The sequence below is a fragment of the Gopherus flavomarginatus genome, chromosome 2 (assembly GCF_025201925.1).
Source record: "Gopherus flavomarginatus isolate rGopFla2 chromosome 2, rGopFla2.mat.asm, whole genome shotgun sequence".
Classification (NCBI taxonomy): domain Eukaryota; kingdom Metazoa; phylum Chordata; order Testudines; family Testudinidae; genus Gopherus; species Gopherus flavomarginatus.
This window is the reverse complement of record NC_066618.1, coordinates 199,110,437-199,125,930: the sequence shown is the minus strand read 5'-3', so window position 1 is coordinate 199,125,930 and position 15,494 is coordinate 199,110,437. Positions and strand designations below refer to the sequence as shown.

The 15,494-nt window shown below is 42.3% G+C and overlaps 1 protein-coding gene across 1 annotated transcript; it reads right to left on the bottom strand.

The window, feature by feature from the left end:
• Window positions 1-2,100: 2,100 nt before the first annotated feature.
• On the bottom strand, window positions 2,101-7,984 carry CBLN2 (cerebellin 2 precursor). The gene is given in 5 exon segments (XM_050941862.1): window positions 2,101-3,365; window positions 3,656-3,775; window positions 6,340-6,834; window positions 6,836-6,846; window positions 7,849-7,984. Coding segments are annotated over 5 exon segments (837 nt in total). The 5' UTR covers window positions 7,862-7,984; the 3' UTR covers window positions 2,101-3,167.
• Window positions 7,985-15,494: the final 7,510 nt, after the last annotated feature.

Below are 15,494 nucleotides of genomic sequence, written 5' to 3'. Positions count from 1 at the left end.
CCAAAGGGCATCACTGTAAAAAAAACAAACTAGGGAGCTAAAGCTTTCGTACTAGAGCTGCAGGCGGCCTGCCCTGTCTCACCTTTCTTAGATTCTCCTGTTGGTTGTTATTCCTGTTATGATCCCATTCTTCTGCTCCCTTAAGAAGTATGTTTACACTTACGAACTCTCACACTGTTTACCAACATGAAATTTACAACGTCATTTAGGCCAACCTTAAATTGCATCCAATGAAATAAAGTTACTTTCATCAATCACTATTAAATTAAATTTACTGTCCATGACTACTATATTAGGCTCTCTTTAGCAAGTCTGTTTTTGTTTTTTTCTGTTGCGTTCCACAATGTGTGTCTCATCTCCCTGATACAGATATTGAGATATTACATTTATCATTGATGCACCCAATGACTTCAATGAAAGCCAGACTGGGCTCTCTACTGTCTTAGAAACTACTTTAGTAAAACGGAGTGGGTAGAAAGCTAACAGTCACAGAGAATTCTCTGGGAAGAAAAAAATTATTCTCAGTATAGCTAGCGCAGAATAAGAATGTGCTATTCAGTTTCCCTTTTATTTAGCATTTTATATAAGTTTTCTAACTCTCTCCCTTAGTACCACGACACAAAACTTGGAATGAAACAGTAGGGAAATGAACAATAAATCAGAGGTCTTGCCCCACCTCAAAGACAGATTGAAAGCATGATCTATCCATTATTTTTAAATAAATGGATAAGGTAGAGGTGACGCACTTGAAAAGAAAAAGGAGATTCGACAGCATATTCTGCACTCACAATGGCCTAAGTAACTTGCCAGAATATCTCTAGTTTTGGGAAGGGGTCCTCCTCTTGACTGGAATCTCTTGGTTGAGGCAAGAATCAGGACTTGATCAGGCTCACCCTACTCACATGAATAACCACACTGAGGTCAATATGACTGCATACTTGATTATGGTAACCTCTCAGATTTGCTTCCAAATTCTGTTTATCTCAGAAACTCTAAACTCAATAACTTGCTCCCACTTCAGTGTCTCCTTGTTCAAAGGAGTCTGTCAGGTCTTTTATACCCAAAAATTAGATAAAAGAAACAAGTGGGTTTGGACTATCTAATTTTTATAAAATTGTTTTCATGATTTCTTTTTATTCTAATTGAAATAGTTTCCCCCCTTGATTTAAACATACCTCTGAAGAGTTTGTAACCAAATAATTGCAGCAGTGCACCCGTGCATAAGAATCAGGAAGTGTAACTGACTAAAAACAAAAACTAAACTGACCAGTCTTTTTCTCCTTAACCAAGCCAAGTGAAGTGCCAAAAATAAACAAACAGCATAAATGGTGAAAATACAGTAGATTTTTAACATTATTTCAGTTTTAATAATCTGAGGTATTAGAGCAAACACAGATAAGGTTTGTTTCTTTTTTAAAGAACATGGGCTTTTTTTAAATGGGCAATGTCCTTTAATGATAAATTTACAATGAAAACAATATGGCCATCATAATTTTGAAATGCACTATGTCTGCCATTAATATTCTGCAAATGTTTTTGCATTATGTTTGGGGAGGGAACCTGACAAAATATAAAAATTAAATACTCAAATTACTTACATACTTAATAGCAAGACAAATAAAATAAAATAAAACAAAATCCCTTCAATGAGCCTAATGAGCAAGAACTGCAGTATTTCCTAAGTGCACAATTCAATACTCTGACCCTTATATATAGAAGTGAAAAAAGCAAGATGGACATCAAACCCATTTATTCTGAATCTTAAGTTATTCAGCATTTTGGTTACATTGACGGAAAAAGGATGAATTTGAGTTTCGTCTTTTATCGTTTGGAATCAATGACTTTTCCTGGCATACAGTACTGGATGGAGTCTGCACCCAGATTTCTTTGGACTCTGTGTGCTAAGAGGAGAAGCATATACAGACAATAAATAAATTAAAAAATTGTATAATTTATGGTGCATTCACTGATGATACATAAACCTTCAACTAGTTTCACAGCCTCAGGTCTCTGACATCCTACTACCATATGCTTTCAAAAATACTAGTGGTAACTGGTGATATTTTGTTATGTATTTGTTTAACACGTTAAACTTGGTGGGGGAAAACAGGGATCTTCTTTTATTTAACTTGGAGAGGAAGGAGTTTGATCTGTCATCTTTCAGTGTTCCCATAAACTGTATTCAAGCATTAATGAACACATATAATAACTACATATCAGATAAAAACACCAAAATACACTCAGTAATGCAAATAAATGATATGTTTTAGGGTATGGTCAGATAAGATATTCAAAGCCTCTACTGTTTCTTCTAGAAATGTCAGGATAATTCAGAAACGTCAGTTTCTTTAAGGATTTGAGGTTATAAGTCAAGGATCACATAGCTCCTTCTCTAAATGCATCTGTAAAGATCATTTGAAAAGTGCAGATAGAATTGTTCATTGGTTAATTTTACTTGGAGCTACAAAGTATATATGTGCTTTGTTTTGTCTTATTGATCAATCTAGCTTACAATTTTTAGCACAAAAAATCAGAAAACAAAAATAAGTTGTTGATGAAAAATATAAACACAAAACAAAGTAAGTTCCAATCGTGCAAAGTTTGCTTCACTGGATAAAGCACTTCTTGACACAATAATGTCCAGAATTCCCCCTCCCCAAGAAATACAGGACTGAGACTGAAGCCATTTTTTTCTCTTTTTTTTTCCTTAAAGCTATACAACACAAAGAAAAAATCATTGAAAGAACACTTCATCAGATGGTGAATTCCTCTGGGTCTGGAGTGAGCCTTTGACAAGTGATTGTGTGGTCCAAATTACTTGTCTCATCAGGACAACAACAACAGAAAGAAAGAAAGAAAGAAAAAAAGTCAATGATCCCAACAATAAAATCCGAAATTGACTTTACAATCACAGGTACAAATTGCTCAGGTCGATAATTTCATTTCTCCTAAAGATCACTGTCGTCTAAAACTAATTAGAGGAGCAGGTTTCCGGAGGAATTGTCAATATTCAAAGTAAATATTGGAGTTTAGAAGGTTATCATTCTTCTACCATGACAGTCTGACTGCGTGGTTGGAAATATTATCATGTTCTGCCAAGTTCAGTGTGTCATTAACGACTCAATCCTTGTTTCAGCTCAAGAATCTGGCTCCTATTTGGTCTTCCTTTATAGTGGAAAGACTAAGAAGCCAGAAAAGGTTGAGTATTTCCACCCTCCCATGAGGTTACCCCTTTCCAGTTTGAGATGCACTTTGTCTTCTCTCTCCATGTGGAGCAAGACTCCATTGCTGGCTGCTTCTCTGGTGACATCCTGATCCCCTGCAAAAGCTGAAATCACTGGGTAGCCGTTTTGCATTAAACTTACCTAAAATGCAAAGAGACAATATTAAGTATTTTTTCTTTATGCACTTCATTAACCTTTCACACTCAAAAGCAGCAGGTTTGAGCTAATCTAAAAGTAATCAATGATTATTTTTATTTCATTCCATCATTTTATAGAGCAGACAAAATGTTCACCTTAATAAACAGTGCATGCATAAATTCTTCACTTACTGTGTTTTTATATATTACCTATTGCTTATAGGTCCACATTTTAAAAGCAAAGAGAGTACAAGAATGAAGAATCTTCAATGGAGTGTTTAAATTATTACCCACCTGGATAGTCTGTCTGTTATAGACCTTGACCACGTGGAAACTGAAACTATAAATCCCTTTTCTTGGTGCTACAAATATACTGGACGCAAGATCAAAATGGTTGCCAATATTAACTAATACCTGGAAAGCAAACAAACAAAGACAAATCAATTAAGTGCCAGAAAAATTCTGCATCAGCTCCATGACCTATGTAAAGCTTATTGGAAATGGTAATTGCAATACAATTAAACCGTACTGCAGGGGGAAGGAGTCAATTTCCAAGGCATTTAAAAAGTATTGTAGTTCGTAAAGTGGTTTATTAAGACAGTGATGAACCCAAACCTGTTAGACTGAGTGAAAACACCACAGCCTCAGTAAAGTAAAGGAGGGGAAGACATATTATTACTGACAGACAAAGAGAAGGGAACAGTAACTGTCAAGTAAATGTGCAATGGATTTTTATATGTCACTTTTGAAACTAATTATGCCCCAAGTTTAACGTGTTAAACAAATACATAACAAAATAGGACTTAAACATGTTGCAACTGAGTGAAGGTATGGAGGAATTATATATCATTTCTGCCAATTTACTCCTCTCTTTCTCTTCCTCTGGAGGGTTGGTACTAATTATAACCGACTTGAATAAATAAGTGGGATGCATTATATCCACAGAAAGAAGCTCTGGCCATCTCAGAAGCTGGAGTAAGGAATAGTGAAGACTGTTGCATGAGAGTACACTCATACAATTAGAATGAGGTAAGATGACCTTCTATGCCAAGTCAATTAGCCAAACCACTCTACCAAGTGGAAAAGGGCAAGAGAGAATCTATGGGAAGAAACTGTTCAGGGTTTGTTATTGTGTTTTTTTTCCCCAGAACACTCCCAATTTGCCATATTTACAATTAAGAGGAAATCACATTCACAGAATACCAACATCTACTCAGCCATTGCAAGAGAGGCCCACTCCTGCTTCCACTGACGTTAATGATGAAACTTGCATTGACGTCAATGCGATCAAGATCGGGCCCCTACTTCTTCTGTCCAGTCTCCTCTCTCAGAAATCTACTTATAAGCAGTTTGGGTGTTTTAACTGGACAGGGATAAAACCCACACTATATAGTGAATGTGCCCAGGTTTCACTATCTATAACTAGGCAAGCAGTAAAATTCAATCTTTCCAAATTTAGTTGAGAAAACCCTTTTAAAAAACAATAAAACCTGGGCAGATTAGACAACTCAAAGCAAAAGACAACTGTGAACCTGGCTGAATGTTTCAAAAGAGGTTTCCGAATGTCTTTCTTATTCTTCATCACCACACTAGCTCTATCCACTCTCTCGCAATATTCTATGGATTACCATTCCCTGTGCTTGTTAATATCAGAGAGTCATTAAAAGGGGGGAGGGGCGTTCAGAGTCCTATTAAGCCCTTTTTTCCTATCTTCCCATTTTTCTTTATTTCTCAACCTCCTGCTCAGATGACCAGTGATCCCAGTGCCAGTTTAGTATATGATGAAGGGGAGAAGGAAGAAGGGTCTGGCCAGTAGGTATATCAAACACCACTTCTCTCTCTCTCCTCAATATTTTCTGTCAGACTATTAGATTTACAGGCTGCAATCCTTGTTTTACCTTTTTTTTCTGAACTGAAATTACGGATAAAATTAAAAAGCAACACCCCTAAAAAGTATCAAAACCCTAACCTCCACCATTTGCCGTAATGAACTAAAGAAAAAAATGAACACCATGAGGAAAAAGAAAATAGCTTCATTACTGTGGAAACATGGAGATGAAGTTACATGAACAAACTGATGAGAGCCAAACATATACAATAAACGATGTGCAGAAATCTCTCTCTCTCTGATATCAAAGGGAATGGTCGAGACTCCTTAGTTAAGCTATAACTGATTAAGATTTAGAGGGGTAGAGGTGTTTTTTATTTGTTTGTTTGGTTGGTTGTTTTTGTTTAAGATACTGACGCCTTCTAGATCCATATGTAACAGAATAAATAAGATTGCAGCCCAAAAATCAACGCATTCGTTAATCAGAACAACACACAACAATTCCAAGGGCAGCATTCAAAGTCAGGTAACCCGACGAAATGGCAGTGGGGATCCACACAGGAAAGATACGATGAAAACAGAATGAGCTCAAAGTGACTTCTAAGACAGTATCACCATTCTGCACCGGCTATAAATCGTGCAAAATGAACCTACTCCTTCGCTACTCATCGTTTGACTACTTTGACAACACAGGGTAGGGAACACCCTTCGCCCAAGAGAGACGCGGTAACATTGCCAAATACACTCGGAATCGACAGGTTCAGTGACTGCCCACGAGCACAGGGGTTGCTATACTGAATGCCCTGCTGTCCTGAGGTCTGCACGCCCTCGCCCCCTTTAACTCCCATCAGAAAAGATTCGCTGGGAGCTTTGGGATCCTTGCCGGGAAGGCGCCATAGAAAAGCGAAGCAGAAGCCTACATTATGTACCATTAATAATGAAAATGCAAACGCTTCCTCGGGAGGATGAAATTGCTCAGCCGGGGCAATGCTTTCTGCAAACTCCATGCAGTGGCTGGGATGGTGGCGAGGGGACCACAGCAGGGTGTGTGTGCGTGTGAGTGGGGGTGGTCAGTAAGTGTGGGTCCAGGGGGCTAGCGATGGGGAGCATCCCCAGGGGAGAGGGCAGGCTAGAGCAGGAGCTGGCTGACCTGGTCGAAGTAGATGGTCATGGTGCGGTTGCTCATCTCCGACGGCTCGTGGTTGGTGCTCCTGGTGGCCGAGAAGGCCACCTTGGCGCTGCCCGAGCGCACCGAGATCCCCAAGGAGGAGGTGATGGCCCCGTCCGCCGACGGGCTGGAGTCGCAAACCACCAGGCACTTGCCCTCCAGCACGATGGGCTCTGTGTCGTTCTGCGCACGCACCGGGCAGCCGGCCGGCAGCAGCAGCAGCAGCAGGGCCAGCGCCGCCGCCAGGCAGGAGCAGCAGCCCGCGGGCTCCGGCAGCGCCCCCCGCCGCCCTAGCCCCGGCATCTTCGGCAGGGGCCAGCAGCCGCTCCCGCTCGGCGCCGGCATCAGGGAGCAAGGGGGTAGGGAGGGGAGGCTGCGCCTAGTTCCTCCCCTGCGCTCTCTCCTTGGCAGCCGGCTTGGGACTAGATCCGAGTCCTCCTCCTCCGGGCAGGGCAATGAGGCGTCCTCACAGGGCGGACGGCACACAGCCTAGCAACGGCAAAGAGAGCAATCAGCCACCGGTCCAGGGAGAGCAGCCACACACACCCCGCACTAGCCCCTGGCGAGCCCAGCACCGCCCGGCAAGCGCGCACCCTCCTCCCTGCCTGGCAGGGTGTCACTAAGTGGGCACAACAGGTCCAGGAGATGCCCAAGTGCCATGCCAGATGTCTCCTCTCCCGGCACCCCCCTCCCCCGGGGGGGGGCGTACTGCCATATTCCCCCCGCAGTTTGAGACGGGAAGGAAAAGTGCGCGGTAGTTGTATTTTTTTCTCACTTCCCACACTTTTAGCCTCGAAATCAAGCCAGCTAAACCTTATTGACAGATCCCCAACTAGCCTTTAATCCCCCTTGCGGAAGGCGGGTGTTTAAACCACCACCGAAGAGCCCGCAGCCTGACTTTTTGTCACAGCTGCTAAGGTGCGATCGACGCCTGTTCTCTCCTGGTCTCGCCAAGCGCGAATAGCCCGAAGAGCTTCACAGACAATGCGCTCTGCGCGCTTGCGGCTGCTTCGCTAGTTACCCACGCGATTTCATAAGCATTAATACAAAAAACTAAAATAAACCCTTTCCTACTGTAAAGCCGAGCGCTGGCATATTCCCGTCATTGTGGAGCTCTCTTTCTAACTCAGTTTGCGACAAACACTTTCTTTTGAATTACGGAGACTTTAGACACTGGCACCAATTTATACTTTTAATCTATTCCACAGGCCAGCTGAGCTGTGATCTGTAGGGTGCCCCTTTGAAACTTACCGGTCCATTAAACTCTTGGGAGGGGAAAGAAAGACTAAGAAATCCCCCTTCCCTGTCCTAGGAAACCAAATTGCATTTAGATTCTTTCTGAGAAGTTGCATCCAGTTACCTTCCCTCTTCAACACAAATTTAAATCTCCGTGATGTATCCCCCTCTCCCGAGACTCTACCCCATCCCCTCCTCCCCCTGGCCGATGCATATTTTAAGTGGACCAACTAGCTCCGGGATATTGTTGGTTACCTGGTAGATCCATAATGGGAGCGTCGGGCTGGCTAGGTAGCTGTCCGTGAAGTTGAATTGCTTAGAGAAAATGAGCTGAGATGGTGCTGGCAGAAAGAAAAGGAAGCAGGACTCGCCTCATTCTCTCCCGCCCATTGCCAACAACCCCCCCCTCCTCCCTCCCTCTCTGTCTTTCACACGCACAGTGACACTCGTCACTGCCTCACACACCAGGCGTAGGGGCTGGAGACCACGCCGGCAAGACACCCCCCCCTCGCAGGCTCACACCTCCCGGCCCTACCCTGGATAGATCGTCCCAGCTGGAGTGTCTTGGCAAGGCTCAGAGCGGCCGTGTAACGCTCTGCAGCGGAAGCAAGCCGCGTTTACACCAGAGCCACCCCAGGAGAAACCCAAAACGAGATAAACTCTCCCCCAGGTGAAACCAGCTGGACGCGTTTAAAGGCCCGCCCCAGAGACAGAGGGGGCATCCCCATGATTCCTTATTTGCTTTTAGAGCCCACGCCCCAGTTCAGTGGTAAATGCAAGGAGGGGCGGGGGAGCCGCCAGCGTAAAATCTGTTCCTAGTGCATATCACATTAATAGAGAGCCCTCCAGTTCAACGCTGGGCGCAGCCAGAAGCAGGGCGAGGCCCCCGGGTTCCTGTCTCTGTCCCTTAAAAGCGCTCTCTTCGCTTAGGCACTAGCTCCTCATTTATTACAGTGCTTGTTCCTGCGCCCCGGCATCCCATGGACACTCACACACACCCCCAGTGCAGCTGTCTCTGGAAATAGACTGCTCTGCATGCAAACCGCGGTTGCAGAGTGCCACCTAGCGTCGCACTGGCGCTGGGATGCGTTCCTGTGGGTATCAGGACGGGGCTTTTGCGTTAGAAAGAGCAGCAGCAGCAGCAGCAGCAGCAGCTCGAGGGAATTCGAGGAGGGAAAAAGAAAAACAGGGCAGAGCTCTAACCCTTAAATTAAGTTCTCCCCTCCTCTTTTCCCCTCAGTGCGATCTGGGAGGCTTGCAGAGCCTTGCTGCTTTACATAGCCAACACTGCCATGATGATGAATGTTGCAGTCAAAGTTAGCATCAGTGATTACTGGCTGCAAAATATTTGCACATCTCAGTGCTGCTTCTAGGTGGTTGTGGCTGAAACTAGGCAGAGCTAGGGAAAGCTTTAAAGATGAACTTTCCTGTTAAAGCAACATTTAAAAATACAATTTTTTTTCCAAAGTATTTTTAGTTACAGCTTGACATTTTCCTAAGTTCCCATTACTCAGCTTTCAGCATAGGAAAATAAAATATCAGAAAACTTCACATGAATCACTAAGTAGTAACTGATGACCGTCTAATGCTCTCCAGTAGGGCAAAATGTATAGTTATATATCAATGGCAAAATTCTCCTCTCAGAAATGAATGGGAAGTAAGTATTCAGCTTCAATATTCTGATTTCACCAGGGGCGGCTCCAGGCCCCAGCACGCCAAGCGGGTGCTTGGGGCGGCATGCCGTGGGGGGTGCTCTGCAGGTAGCCAGGAGGGCGGCAGGCAGGGTGCCTTTGGCGACATGCCTGCGGAGAGTCCGCTGGTCCCGTGGCTCTAGAGGTTCACTGGAGCCGCGGGACAGGCGACGGGCAGAGCACCCCCTGCGGCATGCCGCCGTGCTTGGAGCAGCGAAATGTCTAGAGCCACCCCTGGATTTAACCACATGTAGGGAGTTTTTATGGGTGTCTTGTGATGGTTTGCATCCAGAAATTAATTCTGCCCTAAAAATCACAGCTAAGCAATGTGCCTGGAATTCCAAACATGTAGATTGTTAGCACAAAGGGACATTTAATTTCAGATTTAGTATACAATTATTTTAATGGATAGTCTCTCTTGTGGCTAGGGGCAATGAAACTAGGAAGCTGAAAATATACAGCATTAGCAAATATCAGAAACCCATAGCAAAGGCCAGATTGTGTCCTTAAGGAATTATCCAATGTTGTAGGAGGGTGTGGGAAGGTTCACGCCACTGAAATTCTTCCAGGGATGCCCTCCTAAATCACCCCTACCCACCACATGTTGGCCTACTTCTGGTGGGCATCTAGTATGTATATAGTGTTAGTGCCTCGGACCTCAGTCATAGACTAGGACTTCCTTGTACACTGCACAAACATAGAACCAAAAGACAGTCTCTGTCCCAAGGACCTTACGGTCTACATTGATTACTTCCTAAATTGGGGATCAGTGTCATGTCACTGTCCTTGCAACTCCTCCCCCCCTCCACACACACACACACACACACACTGCTCCTGCAGCCATCCACTTTATGTGGGCATAAGGGCAAGATTCCTGATACCCTCTTTATTTCCACTGTAGCTGTCCTTGTGCGGGTGCACAATCTGACCTGTGATTTCTAGCTGAATCCCCTCATTTTTAAAATAGTTAATAATAATACCTAGCTCTTACATAGCTTTTTTTATCAGTAGAATTCAAAATGCTTTACAGAGTAGGTCAGTACCATTAACCATCTCTAGTTATAACATCTCCAGTAGATGCTCTCCCAGCATCAAAGTGAATGAAGAATAGGAGAATAAAAACGTTTTCTTTTTGGCCAAATATTTAATTATATAATTTTGGAGGTAATCAGTAGGAAACAGGGTTCCCAATATGACAATGTTATCTTGACTCAGATGAACATGCAGTCTGCAGGGAGATCAGTGGCTGACATCAGCACTTTTCCAATTTCTTTCTTTTTTAGGTGGCAATGCTGAACTTTTAAAATTTGAAATGGAGTCCAAAGTAAATGTAGTTCACTGAATGGGGGGGGGAGTAGAGCAGAAAATATTCTTCAAAATAAATAAATACAAAATAAAATTGATAGGTTTAATTTTAGGACTTTCAGCCTTCCCCCTCCCCCCCCCCCAATTTGTTGCTCATGAAAAGCAATGGAAATTTGTTGTTCATGAAAGGTGCCAGACTGACAACCCTAGAAACTTCAGCCCTCTCCCTATGCACAGAACAAGTAGAGCACTGAGAGCAGCGGTGTAAATTCCCTCAAAACTTTTCTGTCAATGTGTCTCTTCCCTGGTCTGGAGGGTCTCCCTTTAAGGGGAACAGAGTTAATACCCGCTCTTAACTCATTGGCCATTCTGCTAAGAGTTCCAGCAAAGCAGTCAGGTCCAGGTGTGTTGGTGGTTTTTAGGATGTGGATAAGTGTCTATCAGAAATTGAGCTGAGACCACCAGCTCATTTCTTTGGGGTCATTTTTTTTAAGTCAGTACCAACCTAATTTAAATCAGTGATCTAAAGATAAAAGGCTTCTCCCCTTATCTGTTGAATCATACAGTCTTCAAGTTGTAACAGTTCTTGACCAATAACTCCAAAATGTTTTCCTTGTATTAACTCATAACAAAATGTGCCACTAGCTGCCAACAGAAAATAAACTGGAAATGTAAATATCAATTTGTGAAATTATTTTAGCAATTTAAATGTAAAGTTTTGGTGTTACAAAGCGGGACAGACACAGAAACCGTAGGAAATATATTTTTTAAAAAAGTTCTTTCAGGTGAATCCCTCTCCGCAAACACTGGGAGAAGCTTGTGGCAAGGACGCAGAAGCACTTCTCTGATTGTCCATGGTGTGGAAGATTGTCATACTCTTTTGTTAAACTGGCTATTGTTAGATTGCTACATACAGGAATTTAATGAATTACATAGACTTTTGAGGAGCATTCAAGCTTGAAACTGGTCATGCTAGAGTAAATCAGGAGGAAAAGGAGTTACACTAATATCAGAATTGACCTTTTTCTCTTTAGAAGCACAACAGTGAAATCCGATCTGTTGGTTTTGATAAAGGAAGCATGGTGATGTCACTATTATCTCTAAAGAGAAATTCACATTCTCTGAGCCACACTTAAATCAACTGGGAGCTAATCTTCTCCGCTTTACATGTGAATAGCCATTAACCTCAGACTAATGTGATACCTATATTATCTTTTTCAACATGTAAATAAAAAAACCTTTTTTCCGGATAAATTACTGTTAGGGTATGGCTACACTTACAGTTTTACAGCGCTGGTAGTTACAGCTGTGTTCGTACAGCTGTGTAGGGCCAGCGCTGCAGTGTGGCCACACTGACAGCTACCAGCGCTGCAGTGTGACCACATTTGCAGCACTTGCAGCGCTGTTGGAAGTAGTGCATTGTGGGCAGCTATCCCAGCATTCAAGTGGCTGCAATGTACTTTTCAAAAGAGGGGGGTGGGGTGGAATGTGACAGGGAGCGTGGAGGAGACAGACAGAATGGATTTTTGGAGTTGACACTATTCTCAGCTCCCTGCCTTGCAAGTTCTAAGGACTGTGCCTACTTTCAATCATTTTAAAAGTTCTAACTCCCTTCCTCCACTCCTCTCTCATTCACTAAATGCAAATTATGTACTGCTAAATACCCGTCAGACCAGATCAGCAACTGCTGAACACGGACTTCCTCCTTCCCCCCGCCGTGTGAGAGTGCTGTTTCTCTCTTCAAGCAAACAGCTGTGAACATTCCAAAGTAATTCCCCTGCCTGCCTCCGCTCGCTCAGCAAACAGGAGCTGTGTTTCTTTTTTAAATAAGCAGTTTGGCTGAACTCCGAGTTCTCCCTTTCTTCCGGTTTGTTGTGGACAGGAATTCTGGGATACCTCCTTATACCCCGGAGGTCAATAAAAGCGCTGGTGGGCGTCCACACTTGCTGACCAGCGCTGGATCACCAGCGCTGGAATCCCTACACCCGAGGCTCGACTGGGTGTACAGCCAGCGCTGCAACCAGGGAGTTGCAGCGCTGGCCGTGCTTTGCAAGTGTGGCCACATCCTAAGTTGCAGCGCTGTAACCCCCTCACCAGCGCTGCAACTCTAAAGTGTAGCCAAGCCCTCAGAAATCACTCACTTTTTATCTTGCTTCCTGACTCCCAGAGCCCTACACAGCAATCCTAGCATGCTGTATTTCCTTTTTAGGTGGAGGACATCATCATGGCTATTTCTGCAGGGCATGGCTACACTCACACTTTACAGCGCTGCAACTTTCGCGCTCAGGGGCGTGAAAAAACACCCCCCTGAGCGCTGCAAGATACAGCGCTGTAAAACGTCAGTGTAATCAGGGCAGCAGCGCTGGGAGCATGGCTCCCAGCGCTGCACGCTACACCCGTAAAGGATGTGGTTTACATGCAGCGCTGGGAGAGCTCTCTCCCAGCGCTGCCGCTCCGACTACACTCACACTTCAAAGCGCTGCTGCGGCAGCGCTCCCGCAGTGCTGCCGGGGCAGCGCTTTGAAATTCCAAATGTAGCCAACTAGATTCAAATCTGAAATTAAACTTCAACTTCCTCCTTGAGACGTTATGACCATTTATGAAATCATTTCAAAGTTTGTCTTCGCATGGAAAAATCACACTTGGTCATTTAAAAAAATACCTACGTAACATTTTTGCTGATTAAAAGAAAACTTTTTAAAAAATCTTCATCTGGAGACTCTTCTATTAGAATTCCAATACAAATCCAAGATGGTGGTCAATTTTGAAACTTGAAAGTGTCTTTTAATCCAAAAAAGTCTCTAATACTCTCCTAAATGGAAGTAATTAATAAAAAATACACCATACAATAGTAAATTAATGAATCTGAGATCATCACTTGGACCCTTCTTTAAAGAAAACAACAGTGAAAAACTATTATAAGGCTATATAAACATCTCAGGCACCCGATGACCTCATGAACTACGTTAATGGCATTTTTGGTTACTTTTACAACATCAGAATTTCCTGATATCAACATTATATATAGTCTTGACTCTTAACCTTCACAAGTACTTGAATAAGACCAACTTTCTTCTATATGCACGAGCTCATTGCAGGGCAGTGGAACTGTTACAGAGGTCACTCAACAGGACAACATACAGTTGCCTTTAGTTAGGCTTGGGAGGATTATATTTTTATTGATAAATGTTAGAAAAGGTTATCTTCTCTGTACACACACAAACTGATTAAAATGTTTCTATGGATGATAATAGAAATTTACAGATAGGCAATATAAAAAAATGCTGCTTGAGAACTTATTAGAGTTTGATTTAAGAATACTAACTATATTTTGATATGCAGTGTCAACAATTTGTGGTTTGATGGTTATAAAGGTCTAACTTTTTGAATCTCAATGTCTACTCTCATGTGTGATGCCTCCCATAATTTCCTGCAGCTGTGAAAAGTTAAGCTTTTATATTTTTATGCTTTTAACATCCATAATCTTATGCAACTATGAAGCTTAAATTGATTTAAAATAGAAAAAAACACTTAAAAATAAACATAGATATTATATGTCAAAATTATATAAAAAAAACAAAATTCTGTCAAGGCTACCTGTAGTTAACCTACCTATGGTAATTCTTTTGTTCAAATGCTATAAAATGTGTTTTCAGTTGTTCTTGTACATTTCCTCATTCAAATTCCACAAATGTGAAGCACTCTAATGATAGCATAGCTATGAAATATGTTTTATTGTGATATTTGAATGAATTCTTATTATAGAAGTTAATTATTATGCTACTCTCTCACATACTGTAACTGATATCTTAAACAAATTGCAACTATAATGCACTATTTATTACTTCAAAGGGATACCACCATATTCTGCTACAGAATAGGCATTAGTGCTGAGGATCAGCTGTGAGGGGATTTAATATACTAAAATTATTACAGTGGCACATTATACTGCAACAGCTTGATGTGTAACATGGTAACTGAGAGGAAAGCTTGAGAAAATATGTTTATGTCCTCATTCATAATTTTCCTGTGATGCATTATTTATATTTTAAGGAATTCCAGACTTTAACATGAAAATAAAGTAGGGTTTTGATTTTATTTAAAATAGTACATTAAACAAACAGTCATGCACATTTCCCCTCAAAAGATGCACCCTAATTAGAGGAAAAGAAAATACAGGATAAATACTTTTTAGTGTAGTTGTGCGAAGGTTTTTGTTTTCTTTTTTCTGACTGACAACATGATCGGTTACAGTGAGCTCATTTTGGTTATAGGGTTGTTATGAGAGCTAGCTCAGCCAAGTCATTAATATAGCTGAGTTTATTAGCCAAAAGGCCCGTCTGGAGTTTAAATGATAGTCTTGAATTCTTTTCTGTGGAGGATCCTGGGTAGACAGGGTAGGTCTTGCCTACCATTGAATCAGATATTGTATACTATTTGATTGCAGCATGGAACTGGGAGCAAAGACTGGGAATAAAGAATTCCTCTGTTCTAATCCTGGGTCTAATATTGACTTCTTATGAAGCCTTGGGCAAATATCAACCATTTGGCCTCAGTTTCCTCATCTGCCAAAATAGGATGGTATTTCCTTATTCTTACAGGAGTGTTTATGAAAATTAGTTGGTTAAATTTAAATTTGAAAAGCATTTTTAAAATGTAAGGTACTGCATTTGTTGCGCCTTCAAACACAAATATCCGATTCTCATACCAGCATCATCCCTCAGCTGAGGAACAGCTGTCCAAGGCCTTGCAGATCTGCTTTCCATTGGAAGAGAAATCAGTGAGACAGACTCCCTGTATATTTCAATTTCTTCTATTTATACATAAATCCCAATCCTGGAACAGAGATAGCCAAACAGCTCGCAGGAAATTCCTTATTTTAGGAATCTCTGCCCAACACCCAAA